This window comes from Trematomus bernacchii, unplaced genomic scaffold (assembly GCF_902827165.1).
Source record: "Trematomus bernacchii unplaced genomic scaffold, fTreBer1.1, whole genome shotgun sequence".
NCBI lineage: Eukaryota > Metazoa > Chordata > Actinopteri > Perciformes > Nototheniidae > Trematomus > Trematomus bernacchii.
Window position 1 is genome coordinate 2925056 of NW_022987685.1, and position 14873 is coordinate 2939928.

General features: G+C 36.8%; 1 protein-coding gene across 4 annotated transcripts in view; it reads left to right on the forward strand.

Moving 5' to 3' along the window:
* The window catches only part of LOC117487921 (serine/threonine-protein kinase ppk4-like), a 41069-nt gene that overhangs the window by 7808 nt on the left and 18388 nt on the right, over positions 1-14873 (forward strand). The window contains exons 3-7 of one of the 4 annotated variants that reach the window (XM_034136690.1): positions 8438-8607; positions 8681-8904; positions 9030-9153; positions 9260-9357; positions 11108-12312. In XM_034136690.1, coding sequence (XP_033992581.1) covers positions 8438-8607; positions 8681-8904; positions 9030-9153; positions 9260-9357; positions 11108-11321 — 830 coding nt within the window. In that variant the 3' untranslated portion in view covers positions 11322-12312. Of the gene's footprint in view, positions 1-766; positions 1223-8437; positions 8608-8680; positions 8905-9029; positions 9154-9259; positions 9358-11107; positions 12313-14873 lie in introns of those variants that run through there. The other 3 variants (XM_034136689.1, XM_034136688.1, XM_034136687.1) reach the window with 3 other exon arrangements.

The window sequence follows — 14873 nt, forward strand, 5'->3', positions numbered from 1 at the left end:
TATTTTTCTAGAAAAAACCCTACTATTTAATACTAAGACCAAGTTATGATTCAGCATTTTAGATTATAACTTTTCACCTACATTACATTACATTACATGTTACTTGTTGGACGCTTTTATCCAAAGTGACTTACATACTCAATACTGTGGACAATCCCCACAGGAGCAATTTGGGGTGAAGTGTCTTGCCTAGGGACACAATGACATGCTGACTGCAGTGGGACTCGAACTTGCTATCCCCCTGATTCAAAGTTCAGTGCACTAAGTTCAGCGCACTATCCCACTGAGCCACAGCCTCCTTCGACCTACTGAAATAAAAGATGAAGTAGATGATCTGCATCGTATCACGACTATCACCTCAGTCCGTTAAAAGTTACTGCTCTCTGACCTGATACCCTGGAAACACACTATTGAATGTAACTCAAAATATACTGTAAATATTATCAGTTGGGTATCAAACTAAAAGTGTAAAAATAAGATTGGAACGTGTGTTATCAGTAGGCTAAAACTAACGTTAGAAGTTCAAAAGAATGTAAGGTAGTGCTAATGTTTTGTTAAATAGTGGCAAACATTCTTCATTCTCTGCACTTTGCCGGACGAATGTAAACAGCATAATAAAAACCCTTCTAGGCATCTAGCAAATCAACAGAAGGGAAGCATTGTAGATCAACTATGATAGAACAACCAAGCAGCACTGATGTAAACAGAATATGCTTCTTCTCACCTCTTAACTTAGAGGTAAAATCTTTCCTTTTTTTGTTTGCAGTCAGGATGATGCAGCTCAAGTTGATGTGATGGAGATATATCCTGATCTCTTCGGATGTGTTTACAAGTTTGCCAAGACTCAAGGGTGGAATTCAGAGACCCCGTTGAAGGAAATGTTCCTTAGAGAAAACATCAGCACCAGCTTTACATCCACAAGCCCTGAGGAGCCTCTGTCTGTCCCCGTACAAGAGTCTCAACCCAGGGACTTGAAGTGAAGAAGTACTTGAGAGTCTTCTAAGGAGTCAGATAATAAAAGTACAAGCAATTCTGAAGTAATAGTTTTTAACTGTTACTGTATAGTGTCCAATCTGAATACGCCTGCAAGGATTTGCGTGTGCATTGTTCATAGTAACTATTTTCCAAAGGCTGATAGTAACAGTATGTAGATCATAAGATACTGTACTGTAGTTCAATTGTGGGAACTTTCTCCTCCAATTCTTTTTTTAAATCACTTTTTTAAAACAATATTATGATGAACTATACTACCTGTATTTGCAACATTACTTTTGTATGGCTTCAGTCTAGTTACTTTACAAATGATTATACACAAGGCATATGATAAATAAAAACATTAGGAAATTGAAACTGTTAAACCACTGAATTAGCTGCATCTCAAATGAATAATTTTGTTTAGCTATTGATGCATCGATATTGCCAGTAAGTACCTGAAACTGACACACTTCTATATTTTAAAGATTTTACTATAGTTTATTTTTATTTTCACATTTAGATTTTAGAATATTTTATTATTTTGTATTACCATGTATTTGCTATAACATGTTGGGGGAGCAGAAAGTGAGGGAGTTGATGTAATGAACTCTGAAATATATCATCCTATGTTGATTTCTTTGGGACAGATAGTGTTTTGAGAGATTTTATATTTTTTAGATGTTCTTGTCCATCCTGTCAGAAGGATGGTGAGGAATGAAGTAGCATTCATTCGTTTTTTTGAGGATACTGAATGTTGACTTACAGGCTACAAAATATACGTATATAAAAATGGACGGCAATTCCAGTACCTGTAGGTCACAAACTAGACTGTAGCTTTGTTTTTAGAGAAAACCTCAGAAGTCTAAACTTCAACAACATGCTCCATTGGTGTTGGTGATTCTGTTTTAATCTTACTGACTGTAACATAAATGTATCTGTTCAGTATCAAAATAAATGTATAACATCTGATTTGATGATTTTCCTTGTGATTGTATTTGGGATATGGCTCAGTGAAATATAGTTTTAACAACAGACCTCTCAGATTCTCCTTTTTACTGATGAGTGCATGAATGAACTTTAACCAAGTCTCCAGGTGTTAAACTATCCATAAACTTATCTGTAAGATTCTGCTTATAGCTTCGTGTGCGATGCAGACGTCTGAATATCTAACCTAACAACATGTAATCCTTTGCGCAAATTAAGCCAGTGTGTGTGTCATTTTTACCATATACGATGATGTTAAGCCTGCAGCTCAGTTTCACCCCCATAATATGTAGTAAATAAGACAAGTGGCAGTGAGTTTAAAACCTAACCTGTTTCGTCATGAACATTTCTAAACATAAAGTACAAGTACACATTCCCTGTAACCCGACACACCTACTTAAACCTTGTTGTGGTTTTAACAATATGAAATATGCAGTTGGTTGCCTTTTTGCCAGAATGACATGCTCTACTCTACATTATGTTATGGTGGAATGTCAACGTGGATTACAAATGGAATGTTCTGACATCAATCAGTTTAACCCACAAGAACCCGGACATCATTTAGACTTGGGACCCGTTATCGTTTGTGGGGTCCGTTTGTTACGGCCTCGTGTAAATAATAGGGCTATACGCAAGAGAAACTATGCAGATACAAGCCGTTTCGTTCTCGTGTAAATGTGGCCTAAATAGACCACATAGAACACATGTCTGACAAGTAACCCCCCCCCTAGTGTCGAAGATCTGAAAAATAACGTATGTCACATTGGGCATTAATGGTAAAGTAACTCTTATTTATAACTTAATTAATGAGGATTATTTTTTGTTTTAAATTAGTTTGAACATTCTTTGAATTGAAGAATTAAGAATACATTAACTAAATATCATTGAATCAGCTAAATTAACTGAGCAGATCATAGTCATATTTCTAATTGTGACATATGTGTCACTCCAGATTGACTCTGAAAGTTTAAGGTTAATGTCCCGATGTGACATTAGTGTCACAGCGACATTTATCTCATTTGTTTCATATCAATTTGATCAAGACATGTTTCCACAACAGGTTAAATGTTGTAAAGGACATATTATGTACGCATTTTAATTCTTTAATGGTTTGAATTGTACCTTTTAGCAACAAAAAACAAGCTTCTGAAAAGGAAGGAGAACAAATCAAATCGAGGAGGGACTGTTGTGCTCAGAACATCCTCATTTCAAACGGCAAAAGAGATCGAGCGCGGTTGAGTTTGGAAAGATCAATTATTTTAAAGACTCAAAGAAGACATCATCAGCATTTTTGATATTCCTAATCATATATTCCTGAATCAGTTATACTGGCAGGGATATCAAACCATGACTAACTTTGTTTCTGCCTATTAACTTTTTGTAATAGAAATTTAAAAAAAAATTCTCTTTTACCTGACAAAATGTACTTGACAGTCTCTTTGGCTTCACTTTAATAAGTATAGAAATAAGAAGTCACATGATCATATACCAACCACATCTACGTGTGGCTGCCCCTACTACTGTGTGTTAATGTAAATATGTTCACTTACAAGCTACAAAATGTGCATACAACATGGACTGCAATGCCACTACCTGTTTGTCACACAAAAACTGAACAGAACTTTGCACTTACTTTAAAAAAAAATTAAAAAAAAACATTACTGCAACGTGCAAGCGCATGACATTCAAAAAAGGGTGTTTGCTCAATTATTTTTGAAATGAACCTAACAAACTCAGAAGTCTACAAGTGCTTCTTCTCATTAAGAGAATGGTATTGTAATTTTAAAAAAGCATACTGGAATATGCAAGCTTTATAATATGCGGGTTATTTTGTATGATTTTGTTTTAAGCATATTGAATGTTACTCAAAGTATACTGTAAATATAATTAGTTGGGTATCAAAATAAATGTGTAAAAAATAAGATTGGAAGGTGTGTTTTATCGTTCATTGATCATCAGGATGAAAGGGCTCAGTCATGTCAAACCCAGAGTAAATTATCCAATGACTGCAGTTGCTCTCATTTAGTGTCTTTTAGCTTTGTTTTGATAGGCTGCAACTTCCGGGTTTAAAAGTGATTTAAAACCTGCATTTGCAAAAAAAGTCAGATTTTATCAAAGTCTATAAGAAAATTACCCTAAATATCACTTTTCTTACCTTACATTTTCCTGACAAGTGCATGGTATCGATCTTTAGTTCCAAGTGTCTTTCAATACAGCGTGATGTTTATTTAAAAAATGATGTTCTCTTTTTTAGTAAAAATAGACGATAAAGCAGCGTATGCTTATGGGCGGAGCAAACGTGTGATTGACAGGTTGCTACAACAGTGTTGTTGGCTTTTGGTGTGGCCAGTGTTTTGGTTTTCTAACCTTAACCCTTTCGCAGTGTGTTTTTAGTTAATGGTAAGATGTTTCCCGCCTAAAATGTATTTTCCACGTTCAGGTGTATTAGCTTGTGTCTCTTGTGGTTAAAAAAAGAAATAGATGGTGACATAAAAAATGCTTTACTCTGAAAAAATTATTGTTAACGTATCTGTGACTATATCCACATTTGTTTTCACTCTAAGGCTGCAACTTCACTGTTTTGGTTTAGTGGATTTTCAGACATTGTACACTACCTGCTTATCTAAAAAATGCAGAAATGTTCCAAAAGACAAATTATGTTACAAACCACTATAATGTATTTCAATGTGAGCTTTCATAGGAAGCCTCTGCTAACAGTTAAACCACAATGCAAATGAGCACTGTTAAAAAGAAAAGGACTGTGACATCATAAATCTACAGTTCAACAGTCAGTCGGCAATACTGGGTTACAAATGAACAAATCAAGAGTTTGGGGTTAAGATGGCAGCTTCCTTACAGATATGACCATAAAATACAGAATATTACTTCATGCACTAACATCACATGTACACATCTACAGCACAGAGTTACATAACATGTCCAGCTGATAACCCTCTAACTCAGAATGCTTCATATCCTAACCCTAAACCCATTTTATGTGCTAGTTTGACGGTGTAAGTCGCACAGCTTACTGCAAAAAGTCCTACCACAGCAGAATTATACAATCTGAAAGTTGAACTATTGTCAGAAAGAACCTGTTTGTCTTTCTGTTACTAATTAGAAAGATGGCAGAAGGGCTTATTTACACCAACAACTTAGTTTAATTAGATTAAAAACTGTTTTTTCTGTCAATGACACGGTTGTTGGTTCTTCTATAACATTACATGTTACTTGTTAGACGCTTTTATCCAAAGCGACTTACATACTCAATACTGTGGACAATCCCCACAGGAGCAATTTGGGGTGAAGTGTCTTGCCCAGGGACACAACGACATGCTGACTGCAGTGGGGTTTGAACCTGTGACCCCCTGATCCCAACACCAAGGCTCTATCCACTGCGCCACACGCCTCCCTATAACTCCAGCAGTGGCCAAACAAGACTGTTGTCTTGGAAATGCAGGCTGCCATTTAAGATATCGATTTTTTTAAAGATAAAACAAATGTGTCTAAAAAAGGAATTATATATATTTCTTGTGCATTTATTTATTTAAATATATTATAAAAGTTGCTGTTGTGCCCTCTATGATAATGGTAGTATGTAAGTATAGCAAAATAAATGCAAATGCTGTGTGAACCTCTGTATTGTAAATGTGCAAACCCTACTTTAAATAACTTTAGTTTATATTTCCTGCCTCATACTGTCGGATCTTTCTAAAGAGACATAGAGGAAGCGGTAAAGACTGTTAGAAACCCCGCCCATCTCGCCCAGCAAGTCCCTACAGACAGCGAGAGGCAGAGAGGAAGTGTGCAAGAGTCAGATGAGACAGAAAAAGCACAGCATGTTAAGTTTTGATAAAACTCGTACTGCTGCAGACACCCCACGTTGACATCGTAAGTTAATTTCTCTTCAATCCTCTAATACTGTTTTAGCTTTAAAATTGTACTTTAGAATAATCTGTGTGGTCTCCTAAGACGAGCACACTAGTGTTTCCCTTCTCCTGTTCATGATCCATTCTTATGGTTATTTGATTTAATTTATAATGAATGTTTATTTAATAACACGATATTTCATCCTTGTTCCTATGACCCAAAGCTATACAAGGATGTTCACAGCAATGGTCATTTAAAGTTGAATTCTGGTTTCCAGCCTGAAGGAGGAAGTTCAAAGTCTAGAATGGTTAGTGAGGCACAAGGTGTGGCACTCACTCCTCTCAGGTGTTATGTCGTCTGTATTTGTACAGTGCTGTATGTAGTCATATAGACGGCTTCTGACTGAGTTCCCTCGGGTTAAAGGATCTATATCTCCCTAAATTTAGTGTTAGTAAACGGAATATCGTTTTGAAAGCATTCTATAATCACACGCTAACATTTTAAAAGTAATGCTTGTCAACAATTTAAAGTGGCACCAAATATTGGAACAGTAACATCATAGTTTTGTCTTTTTTGTCACAGGTACCTTGAAACCAAGAAATTAATATCATTCCATTGGTGGAAATGCCACCCCCCCCAACTGAAACACATCTTATAATAAAGAGTATTATTAACAACAACCTCAAGAGGCTACAAAAATGTGTAAATGACACCAACATTAATGAATGTTACCCATGCAAAGAAGCTAATGACAAAATAACTCCACTGATAGCTGCTGTTGGATATCACAATGCGGATATCTTTACATTCCTTTTGCATCGGGGTGCTGACCCAAACAAGGCTTCCAGTAGTGGCCTTACACCTCTGCATCATGTATCACTATCCAAAGCACCAGCTATTTTCGTTGAGAAACTGCTTGAAGCCAAAGCTCATCCAAATGGATCGAATCTAATGTGTACCCCTCTGCACACTGCTGCCATCCATGACAGGGACGATGTCTTCAGAGTTCTCCTTTCAGCTGGAGCAATGGTAACACCGTTGCTTGGGGCTGAAAATAAATCTCACAATGAAAAAATATCTCAGATGATTGATGACCTTGCATCGACGGGAGATAAATTGTACTCCACAATCAGATATTTCCTAGATATGGAAATTGCTGTGCAAGAAAAAACAACTGAAGAAGTGTTCAAAACGTTTGACAGTCACATGCTGTTGGAGGATCCTCAGACCCATCTGACAATGATTGAAAGACTTTTTTATGCAAATGGGCTAAAATACAAGCAGCTAAGTATCAAATGGCTGAAGGACACTGGAAATCTTGACACCTACATTGCAGGTGCCGTCAGTCGCTTTCCAAACATTCCCCACCAGGACTTTGTTATAATGTCAATTGCCACTTTAAATGCAGTTTTTTGCACTCTTGAAGATATACCAAATGAGCAATCTTTGGATATAATTTCCCAACTACTGAACCAGCTTAGCTCAAAAGAGAGTCCTGATATATGGCACAATGTTTTGCTCACACTATATGTGATAACACAGAAAACAAAAGGCACAAATAGCTGGGATCAGAACTTTGTTGAGAAGATATGCAAGACAATAGCTCCTTTTGTAGAGAGCCGAAACCCCTCTGACATAAGAGTTCTCACATACAGCACATTCGCAAACTTACTTTCAGTTAAACATGCAACCAACATCTTTGCATCAGTGGGGATAACTTCAGTGCCTGAGGACATACTGATGTCTGCAGAAATGGAAACAAATGAGAAAAGGAAAGAAGTGCTTAAGCAACTGAAAGATCATCTCAGCAAGCCAAGCATGGACTCTGAGGACTCTACAGTCTTACCTGAATCCAAAAAGAAGAAGAAAAAGAAGAAGAAAAAGAAAAACAAGGAACAGTCAGAAAACCAAGAAGAACCAAATGAGGAAGTCACTGCTTCATCTAATCCAACAGTAGGCCCTGTTGAGGAGACCACTTCAAATGTGAAGCCATTCCATGTCCAAACTACTAAATCAATGCCACGCAGATGGGAACAAAGCAGCGTGAGGTGGAGAGAAAAGTTAGAGAAGCTTGTGAGTACAGATGAAGAAGTGAGCAGAATTGGGAGCATGATATATGTAAATAAAGAAGAATTCTGCATAGCAAAAGGGAGTGACAGTACCCAAGTCTTCTTGGGGCTGAGAGATGATGGCACTGAAGTTGCTATTAAGAAAATGGTCAAATGCAACTATCAGGTGCTGAAGCATGAGGAAGGATTTCTACGGCTTCCAGAGCTTGACCATCCATCCATTGTGAGATACATTGACCAATCGGAGGATGACAACTTTGGATATCTTGGTCTTCAACTGTGTGAATACACCTTGGAAGAATACATCAAAACTCATGATGATAGTCACTTGAGAAAGAAACTTGTCTATCAGGTTCTCGAAAGTTTAAGGGTGCTTCACTGTCAAGATCCTCCCATTCTCCACAGGGACCTCAAACCACAGAATGTTCTGATCGGTAAGATAAGTCCACAATATACTAAAATTATTAAACTAACTATAAGAAAGTAGGAAACATGTACGTTTTTTTTTCGTGAGTTTGTGGTCTGGATTTTTCCTGCAGATGTGAAGAGGAGGGCACGATTAGCTGATTTTGGCATCAGTAGACGGTTACCCAAAGACCAAACATCTTATCGCACTTCCAGAGCAGGGACAAGATGTTGGATGGCCAAGGAGACTATATCAGAAGAAGACGACACTAAGATACCATACAAGCCAAACTGTGATATACAGGTCAGTTATTCTGTTACACAAACTTAATTGACGTTAACGTTTTGATTGATTAAATGTTTTTTTAATTCTTAAGGTGGCAGGGATGGTGATTTATTATATCCTCTCTGGAGGACACCATCCTTTTGGTGACAAACCCCATAAATGTGAGTACAACATTGATGAAGGGAACTACACTTTGGAGCATGTTCAAGACGTGTTGGCAAAAGACCTCATTGAGTGGATGATTGATGCAGAACCAAAGAACAGACCTAAAGTTGAAGAATGCTTGAGGCACCCCTTCTTCTGGACCCCTGACAGGTAGAACCATTTTAAACATAGCCAATTGGTTATGATTATTCAACTAATATGCTGTTGTTATTCAACTTTTCTATAAATAGTATAAATCTTTTCTAAATAGTCTAAAAAACATTTTCATTTTTCAGGAAAATTGAATACTTGAGAAAGGTAGGAAACAGGGAGAAGGTAAAGAACTATCAAAATGCTGACCAGGAATTAATTTCTTCGCTGGAGAAATGTGCTGGATCCTTCAAACAGTGGAAAGATAAGGTGACTGCAACATAAGTTTTATTCTCTTTTTGAAACCAAAAATGTATCCTTACCACCACGTTTTAAAAGGTACACTTATAACTAACTAAACATTTTTTCATCACAGTTTCCAGAAGAGTTGCTGCAGAAGATGGATCCTAAGAAGAAATACCCTGAAAACATCTTGGGATTACTGCGCTGCATAAGAAACCTCCTGGAGCACTAGTACGTAACCTCACACTGAATTAAACAAACAAGGATAGCACATTATTCAGGGTTTTGCCTAAACCGGTTATTTTCGGTATGCGCCGTTATACCAAAACGCAGATTTTCCCTGTAAAATGTTAAAGTGATGCCAGAGAACAATATTTCTGTACGTCAAAAAAACTGTATAATTACTAAAAAAATATGAAAGTCATGCCAAATAGACCGTCAGACGGCATAGACAGCTTTGTTTTTACGGAGCTCTGGCGTTCCGTTGTTTTTTACATCCGCGGCGCCATCTTGTATACGGGCGTCATGTTCTTGCAAGAAGCGATATCGCATACAAGATCAGCGCCACAGTATTGCCCTCATACTATATTTTTCTAGAAAAAACCCTACTATTTAATACTAAGACCAAGTTATGATTCTGCGTTTTAGATACAACTTTTCACCTACTGAAATGATAGATCAAGTAGATGTTCTGCATCGTATCACGACTATCACTACAGTCCGTTACAAGTTACTGCTCTCTGACCTGATATCCTGGCCACACACTTTTACACAGGTTTACCTATAAATAATTTATGCTGGCATGGAATCACTTATAGTTTGATCCGCACCTGAGTTAGTGTTCAGAGTCTTAAAAAACGTGTTGAGATCTCTAAATGCAGAGACTGAAAGACAAAGTGTTTGTGCGTGAGTTACACATGACACATGAAAGCCTGTAGACTATAGCAATATGCCTAGGAAGATAATTAGAAAAATGTGGCTAAAGCTAACGTTAGGATTTCAAAGAAATGTAAGCTAGTTAGCTAGCTAAATGTTTTAGCTCAAGTCAAAATATACTGTAAATATAATCAGTTGGGTATCAAACTAAAAGTGTAAAAATAAGATTGCAAGATGTGTTTTCAGTAGGCTAAAGCTAACGTTAGAAAAAAAAGGGGCATACGGGAGGCTAGCTTTATAACATGCAGATTATTTTGTATGATTTAGTTTTAAAGGTGGGGTAGGTAAGTTTGAGAAACCGGCTCGAGATACACTTTTTGTTATATTCCATGGAATGCTCTTAACATCCCGATAGCAATGAATATCTTAAGTGCTTTGACAAAAAATCCATTAAAAAATGTCACCTGTGGAAGCCGTAGTACTGTAAAAAGCACGACCAATCATTTTAGCCGGCCCGGCTAAAATAACTGGATGGCCTACCTGCCTGTCAGCCTTCCATCTGTGCACAAACTTATCTCGTGCCCTCATTGGTCATGTGCGCGTTCGTGTGTGTTGGAGGAGGGGCTCTGTAAGGAAGTGGCAGATTTTTTCCGGTTGTGTATTTTCAAATTCTAGTGCACTCGAGCTGCTTTCTCCAAAATTACCTACCCCACCTTTAAGCATATTGAATGTAACTCAAAATATACTGTAGATATTATCAGTTGGGTATCAAACTAAAAGTATAAAAATAAGATTGCAAGATGTGTTATCAGTAGGCAAAAGCTAACGTTAGGAGTTCAAGAAAAAGTAAGCTACAGTAGTTAGCTAGCTAAATGTTTTATTAAATAGTATGGCAAAAAGTATCTTTCACACATTCTCTGCACTTTGCCGGACGTATGAATATAAACAGCATAATGAAAACCCTTCTAGGCATCTAGCAAATTAACAGAAGTGAAGCATTGTAGATCAACTATGATAGAACAACCAAGAAGCACTGATGTAAACAGAATATGCCTCTTCTCACCTCATAACTTAGAGGTAAAATATTTCCTTTTTTTGTTTGCAGTGAGGTTGATGCAGCTCAAGTTGATGTGATGGAGATATATCCTGATCTCTTCGGATGTGTTTACAAGTTTGCCAAGACCCAAGGGTGGAATTCAGAGACCCCGTTGAAGGAAATGTTCCTTAGAGAAGACATCAGCACCAGCTTTACATCCACAAGCCCTGAGGAGCCTCTGTCTGTCCCCGTACAAGAGTCTCAACCCAGCGACTTGAAGTGAAGAAGTACTTAAGAGTCTTCTAAGCAGTCAGAGAATAAAAGTACAAGCAATTCTGATGTAATAGTTTTTAACTGTTACTGTATGGTGTCCAATCTGAATACGCCTGTAAGGCTTTGCGTGTGCATTGTACATAGGAACTATTTCCAAAGGCTGACAGTAAGTGTACTGTTGTTCAATTTTAGGGACCTTTTTCCTACATTTAAAAAAAAGAAAATCACTTTTTAAAAACATTATTATGATGAACTATACTACCTGTATTTGCAACATCATTTTTTCATGGCTTCAGTCTATTTCTTTTACCACTTATTATACACAAGGGATATGATGAATACAAACATCAGGACATTGAAAAAGTTAAACCACTGAATTAGCTGCATCTCAAATTAATAACTATTTTGATGCATCAATATTACCAGTAAAGTACCTGAGACTGACGAAGTTCCTTATTTTAAAGATTCTACTGTTGACATTTTTCTTTCCACTATAGTTTAAAAAAAATCACATTTACATTTCAGAATATTTTATAATTTTGTATTACCATGATATTGCTATAATATGTTGGGGGAGCAGAAAGTGAGGAAGTTGATATAATGAACTCTGAAATATACATACATAGACACTGATAGAAGCTCTTTAAGTGTTTCAGTGATGTCAGGGAAACAAACCTACATACACTGTTGTACTAATAGCATAATTTAACTTTTTATTTTTCAACTAAAACTTTAAAAGGCTCCTCACTGAAGAAGTGATAGCTCAAATGTATGAACAAAATAAAAATACATCATTTGTTTGTCTACAAATGAAGGAAACAATGTGTTTATGTAAATATGTTCACTCTCGTTGAGAGGCTTTTTCCGTCTGTCATTCTCTTCTTACTAATACTGAATGTTAACTTACAAGCTACAAAATGTACATACAACATGGACTGCAATGCCACTACCTGTTTGTCACACAAAAACTGAACAGAACTTTGCACTTACTTTAAAAAAAACAAATACAAAAACATTACTGCAACTTGCAAGCGCATGACATTGAAAAAAGGGTGTTTGCTCAATTATTTTGAAATGAACCTAACAAACTCAGAAGTCTACAAGTGCATGGTATCGATCTCTAGTTCCAAGTGTCCTTTAATACAGCATGATGTGAATTTAAAAAATGATGTTCTCTTTTTGAGTAAAATAGACGATAAAGCAGCGTATGCTTATGGTCGGAGCAAACTTGTGATTGACAGGTTGCTACAACAGTGTTATTTGCTTTTGGTGTGTCCAGTGTTTAATATATTTAAAGAACATAAAATATGCTTAATAAGGACCAAGTGTAATATTACATTGGATGGGATTCCATGTTTCACAATTTGATACCAAAAAATGCTTCAAACTCATCAATAGTTGCCATAGTGACAGAACAGTTTTTGTAAGTGCTCTATAACTGAAGTTTTTTATGGCAACATATCTTTCCTGGTAACATCATGTTTTCTTATTCCCACAGAAACTGTGAAGCAAAGAAGTTAATATCATCCCACAGTTACAAATGGAGCAAGCTTCTGCTAAAATCACCCTACTACTGGGACAGCTTTGTTCACATGAGCAAACTGACTATAAAGGCATTCTGGAAGAATTAGTTATGATAACACGGACAACAAAAGGTCCCACAGACTGGGATCCCAACTTTATTGAGGAGGTTTGCAAGACGATTGCTCCTTTTGTGTGTCAAGACTACTCTGATGACATTCGAGCCTTAATTCATAACTGTTATATGTGTAATATGTAACGTAAAACGCTTTGAGCACATGGAAAAGCGCTCTAATATTTTTTTTTAATGAATTATTATTATTATTTAAGCAAAGTAATTTATGTGGTGTTGAATCTTTTGTCTACAATTGATGTGTGAAAAATAACAGATGGCCCTAGGGACGTGGCTTGGGAACCGGAAGGTCACCAGTTCAAGTCCCTGAAAGACCAAGTGCTTCCAAGGTGTCCCTGAGCAAGGCATTGTTCCCCACACTGCTCCCCGGGTGCCGTACATATGGCAGCCCACTGCTCTTAACACTAGTATTGGTCAAATGCAGAATGTAATTGATCATCCCACAGTTGTCACAGAGGTGGGATGATCAAGGAATCCTTTCTTCTTCTCCTAAACTGTACATGCAAACTTGAGTATCTAAATAAATGAGTTAAAAATCTGATTGTTGTTTTATCATGTTTGTGATTATGTTCTATGGTAATGGTAGGCTATGTATATCAGTCAGGGATTATCTCTCCCCTCTTAATGCTCTTAAACATATTTGTTCTATAATACAAAGTGCTTTGAATATTAAAGGAGGCTCAGTTCATTAATGTCAAAGGATTTAAAAAGCATCTCAATAGTTGTATTTATTTAATAGTTTGTATTCCATCTAGTATTTCATTTAACTGTCTGATTTACTGTTACTCCACCATATGATGCCTTCATGCTTTTATTGTGAAGGAAACCTTCAATTTACATTGTATTCCTCTAAAAAGAGCGCTTCAGTTTAGCTATTTTACAGAAACATTTATTTGATAGTGTCACATATGGAAAAGTGTTGAATTCATATCAGAATTATTGCTCAAAACGCATATTTTTTTGACAATACTTTTATTTTCATCACTGTACCGGAAGTCGTATATGTTTCCCCCACATTTCATTCCGCGCGAATTGACAGCGGAGCCAAAAAACAGTGACACCGCATCCGGATAAGCAAACGGGGGAGTGGCGGCTCGGACTGAGGCGGACAGGCAGCCTGTATCCTGACATTGTTTTGCAAAATATTCCGGATAATAATGCAGTCTTCCAAGAGGAGCGAGAATGACTGGCAGGGTCTGGTGAGCGAGGTGAGTGAGACCGGGAACAGCTGTGCAGAGGCGGACTACTTTTACCGAAGCTCCGGTGTCCATATGGAACAGCTTTACTGTTTGAATAGACCGAGGAGCTGTGCAGCATCACAAATAAATCCACTTTTTATTCGTTTTTTGTATGGCATGCTGTCTACTGGTTGATTTAAGAGGTGAACATGTTATTTTGTCAGGCCTCCGGGTTGGAAATGCAGTGCCACATGCCCACATCCTTAACGCGACCTGATGCAACACATCTGTAGGGCTGCTGCATCTCTACATTGCTCGAATTCATCTTTAATGCTATTTAGAACTATTCGACCAAAGGGGGATATATTAAATAGACATTTATATTAGGCTAATGTTTAAAATGTTTTAAATATGGTGATAACTATATTAAAGTTGTGATAAATAAACAGAGATTAAAGTTTACTTAGTTTGTTGCTGCCTTTAATGCACTTCTAAAATACAACACATTGCTGTTGAAGTATTCGTATTAGCACTATCCTATAAGAAAATGTACTTAAGAAAAATATCTGCTTTGACTTTATTAATGTTAGATAGTTTCATTTTTATTTTAATACTTAGAATTGACAATTTGTCACTATGTTTTTCTGACCAACCAAACAAACCATCCATTAAGTGGCAAAAATAGCTGCTTCATTTAAATTGCATTAGTTGCATCTGTGAAAGAGTGGTT